The 4,003-nt window shown below is 57.2% G+C and overlaps 1 protein-coding gene across 1 annotated transcript; it reads right to left on the reverse strand.

The window, feature by feature from the left end:
* Positions 1-2,981: 2,981 nt before the first annotated feature.
* On the reverse strand, positions 2,982-3,555 carry NXNL2 (nucleoredoxin like 2). Its single transcript, XM_060200805.1, has 2 exons — positions 3,084-3,555; positions 2,982-3,015 (listed from the first exon to the last, which is right to left on the reverse strand). Exons 1-2 carry the CDS (start codon positions 3,383-3,385, stop codon positions 2,982-2,984), a joined length of 336 nt encoding a protein of 111 aa, XP_060056788.1. The 5' UTR covers positions 3,386-3,555.
* Positions 3,556-4,003: the final 448 nt, after the last annotated feature.

The following is a 4,003-nucleotide window of genomic DNA, read 5'->3' on the forward strand; positions in this document are numbered from 1 at the left end:
AACATCCCTTAGACTTTCCAGTCCTGTGCCATAAGGCAGCCCTGGTCCCCAGGGCTTGGGCCTCTTCCCTACCTCAGCACCATCAAAAAAGCACATGCTGAGAGAACAGCTCTCTGATATCTGATTACTGTAAAAAATGGCGACTAATCCCTAGCACTGCAAAAACGGTATCATCTGTTTTCCATCTACACCATGCCTCGGCCTCACGTGAGCTTAATGTGCAGCTTGGCGATACGAGAATCCGGCATGAAGCCCAGCCAGTCTATCTTGGCGTTACTCTCGATCACACTCTGTCATTCCACAAACATCTCATAAAAACTGCAGCAAAGGTGGGCGCGAGGAATAACATCATTGCAAGACTGGCCAGCTCCTCATGGGGCGCGAGTGCTTCCACACTACGATCATCCTCTCTGGCATTATGCTATTCCACTGCAGAATACTGTGCCCCAGTATGGTTCCGTAGCCCCCATGTCCACTTGGTCGATTCCAAATTATATTCCTCCATGAGGATAATTTCTGGAACCATCCATTCCACCCTGGTTCCATGGCTGCCAGTTCTTAGCAACATCGGCCTGCCAGATATTCGTCGGGATGCGGCATCATCTAAGTTCATTTCCCATGTCTACGCTCGACCGGACCTGCCAATATACGCGGATATCTTCGCCCACCCTGTCCAACGCTTGACGTCTCGTCACCCAATCTGGCCCCCTTCGCCTACACTGAACTTCTCTGTTCCAGACTCTTGGAAACAGAGTTGGCAGTCAGCTGAGGTCAAGAACAAACACCTCATCACAGACCCCTGCGAGCGTCAACCCGGCTTTGACCTAGCACGTTATGATTGGGCCCTCCTCAATCGCTATCGAACAGGCCATGGCCGGTGCGCCGCTATGTTCCATCGCTGGGGAGCCAGAGACGACCCGAACTGCCCCTGCGGCTCCAGACAGACTATGACCCACATAGTCAACGACTGCTACCTCTCCATATTCAAAGGAGGTCTCGAAACTTTACATCAGGCTCAACCTGACGCTGTTGACTGGCTACGGAAGAAGGGCAAACGCTAGAAGAAGAATAGAACAGTGACTCTTCTGTGGCACTTTGCCAGATTCACTTCCATTCTTAATTGTTCAAAGGGAAGTTCTGACAGAATCGTCAACTGGGCATATGAAAGGGGTGAGAGGAATGCTACAAGTCTCCCCCAGGAAATGCTATGCATGTCCCTATAAAGCCAACCCTGGAATTCACCTTTGCACCACCAGTACGGGGACTGTGGGGGACTGCACTTTGTAAAGGAGCTTTATTTAACCTGAATCTAGACCACAACTAGGGGGCCCCAACATGCTGATGTTTTTTTTAAAAAATATTTATTAACTTATTCCCTTTTGTTGCCCTTGTTGTTTTATTGTTGTAGTTATTATTGTAATTGTGATTGATGTCATTGTTGGATAGGACAGAGAGAAATGGAGAGGAGGAGAAGACAGAGAGGAGGAGAGAAAGACACCTGCAGACCTGCTTCACCGCTTGTGAAGCAACTGCCCTGCAGGTGGGGAACCAGGGCTCCAACCGGGATCCTTCCCCATCCTTGTGCTTTGCGTTGCACCACCTGCGCTTAACCCACTGTGCTACCGCCAGACTCCCAACATGCTGATGTTTAAACCTGTTGTACTTCCGCTCCATCAACCCTCCAGGAAGCCCCCACACACACTCTTCCTCCCATGTCTGCCACCTCTTCCTCCACCTCCTCCTCACACCTCCATCCTACATCCTCCCCCCTCACCTGGTCCTCTGTGTGCTAAGCAAATCACCTGGTCCTCCCCACATATCCCCTGACCACAGCCAATGGGTCACTAGGGTTAATTTCTAGTTCACTCACAAACGCTGTCATCAGACAGAGATGAGTGTCCATGCCATGTCGCTTCTTTTCTACAGCTAAACGGGTCTCCTTGGAGAGAAAGGATTCCCCATTCTGCAACAGTTCAGGAACCTGTTTCCTCCCAGATTTATTTATAATATTTATTTATTGTTATTGCCACTCGGGTTGTCTCTGGGGCTCAGTGCCTACAGGAATAGACTGCTCCTGGCCGTCATCTAACTTTCTTTCTTCCTTCCTTTCCTTCTTTTCATTTGTTAGGACAGAAGAATAGAGAGAAGTTGAGAGGGGGGGAGATGAAAGAGTAAGGCACCTGCAACACTGCTTCACCGCTTGTAAAGCACCCCCTCCCCCAGATGGGGACCCAGGGCTTTTGAACCTGAGTCCTTGTACATAGTGGGCACTCTACGAGGTGCGCCACCTAGGAGCCGGGTTCTTGAACCCGGGTCTCTGTGCACTGTAATGTGTGCGCTTAACCAGGTGCGCCGCCACCCACCCCACCTCCTTCCACAGTCATAGGAGCAGACAAGCTCCTGTACAGTCACGACATTGCAGTCATCTCCTGTAAACATCAGGCAGGAACATGACAGCCACCCTCTGGGCCCAGAACAGCACCCTCATCCCCAGTTGGTTTTTTTTTTTTAATTTTTTATTTATTTGCCTTTATTATTAGATAGAGGCAGAGAAATTGAGAGGGGATGGGGAGATAGAGAGAGATGGAAAGAGACAGAGAGATAGCAGCAGCCCTGCTTCACCACTAGTGAAGCTTCCCCCCTACAGGCGGGAACCCGGATCCCTGTGCACTGTGACATGTGCGCTTAACCAGGTGCACCACCGCCCGGCCCCTCGCCCCCAGTTCCGACGGGACGGGCACTCCACCCTCCCTTCTCCTGCTCTGCAGACTCGGCTTGTGGAGGCGATTTCTCCCTGTGCCTCATCCTGGTCACTGACCGGTAGGACGACTCCCCGAGGCGGGCCAGCGGGGCTGCGGGTCCCATTGCAGATGTGGGTGTCATTTGGAGCCAATAGACAGCACCAGAGCTTTAGGGAAAATGAAGATTCCCGGAGCCCCAGACCTTGGAAGGCGGTTGCTCCCCGCCTCCCGCCCTCCCGGCTACCAGGTCCCCGGCGGGAAGCCAAAGCGGAGGCTGGAGACAGGGTGGGCGGGACGGGGTGCGGGGTCCCAAGGGCGCGGGCGGCACCGGGGCGCACTCACTGGCGGTAGGGGTCGTGGAAGGGCAGCGCCAGCCAGGCGCCGTGCAGCTCCCGCATGAAGTCCCGCATCTCCTGGGCGCTGCCGTCGGCCGACACGAAGACCACCTCGAAGGGCGCGGGGGGCCGGCCCTCGGCCACCAGCTCGGTGTAGAAGGCGCAGAGCAACGGCGTGAAGTCGCGGGAGGGCGCGCAGCGGCGGGCGGCGAAGTACAGCGCCACCACCTTGTTCTGCAGCGCCGCCTCCGCCTCCACCGCCGCGCCGTCGCGGGTCAGCAGGTGGCGGCCGCCCAGCACGTCCGCCATGGCCCGGCGTCCCCCTGCGGGCACTCGGGGTGAGGTCCCCCCGGCCTTCCTCTCCACCGGAGGTGCTCAGGACCCGGCGGCCCAGCAGCTTCCAAAAGCGGAGGCGTCCGCACCTGGCGGGCTGAGAGAGTTCGGTGGAGCCGGCGGGGCCAGATGCCACCGCAGGGACTAGGACGCCAGCTGCCTGGGGGGAGCCCCGCCCCCTATCCGGCCACGCCCCGCCCCCTATCCGGCCACGCCACGCCCCTTATCCGGCCCCGCCCCCTATCCGGCCACGCCACGCCCCCAACCGGCCCCACCATCCTTGCAGAGGCCCAGCCACCCCCATGCCGGGGGCCAGCCCACCGCGCCCTGGTCCCTCCCTGCGCCCCAGCACCCCGCGAGCAGTCCCCCTCGACCCCCGGGCGCGCCCCATCCCTGACCCCTCTCCAAGAGCTGGGGGATGCGGGCTAGGGAGGGGATCCTAGGGGCGCTTGGTCCTAGAGGGGGCGTGGGCCAGGCGCTGGGGAGACCCGGACTCCGCCCTGGTTGGCAGGGTCCTTCGAGGTCAAAGAGAAAGTGAAGGCGGTTTTCGAACATTTAAACTAGGGAATCCGAAGATTTCTGCGCCCGGCTCTG

Source organism: Erinaceus europaeus, chromosome 10, assembly GCF_950295315.1.
Source record: "Erinaceus europaeus chromosome 10, mEriEur2.1, whole genome shotgun sequence".
NCBI lineage: Eukaryota > Metazoa > Chordata > Mammalia > Eulipotyphla > Erinaceidae > Erinaceus > Erinaceus europaeus.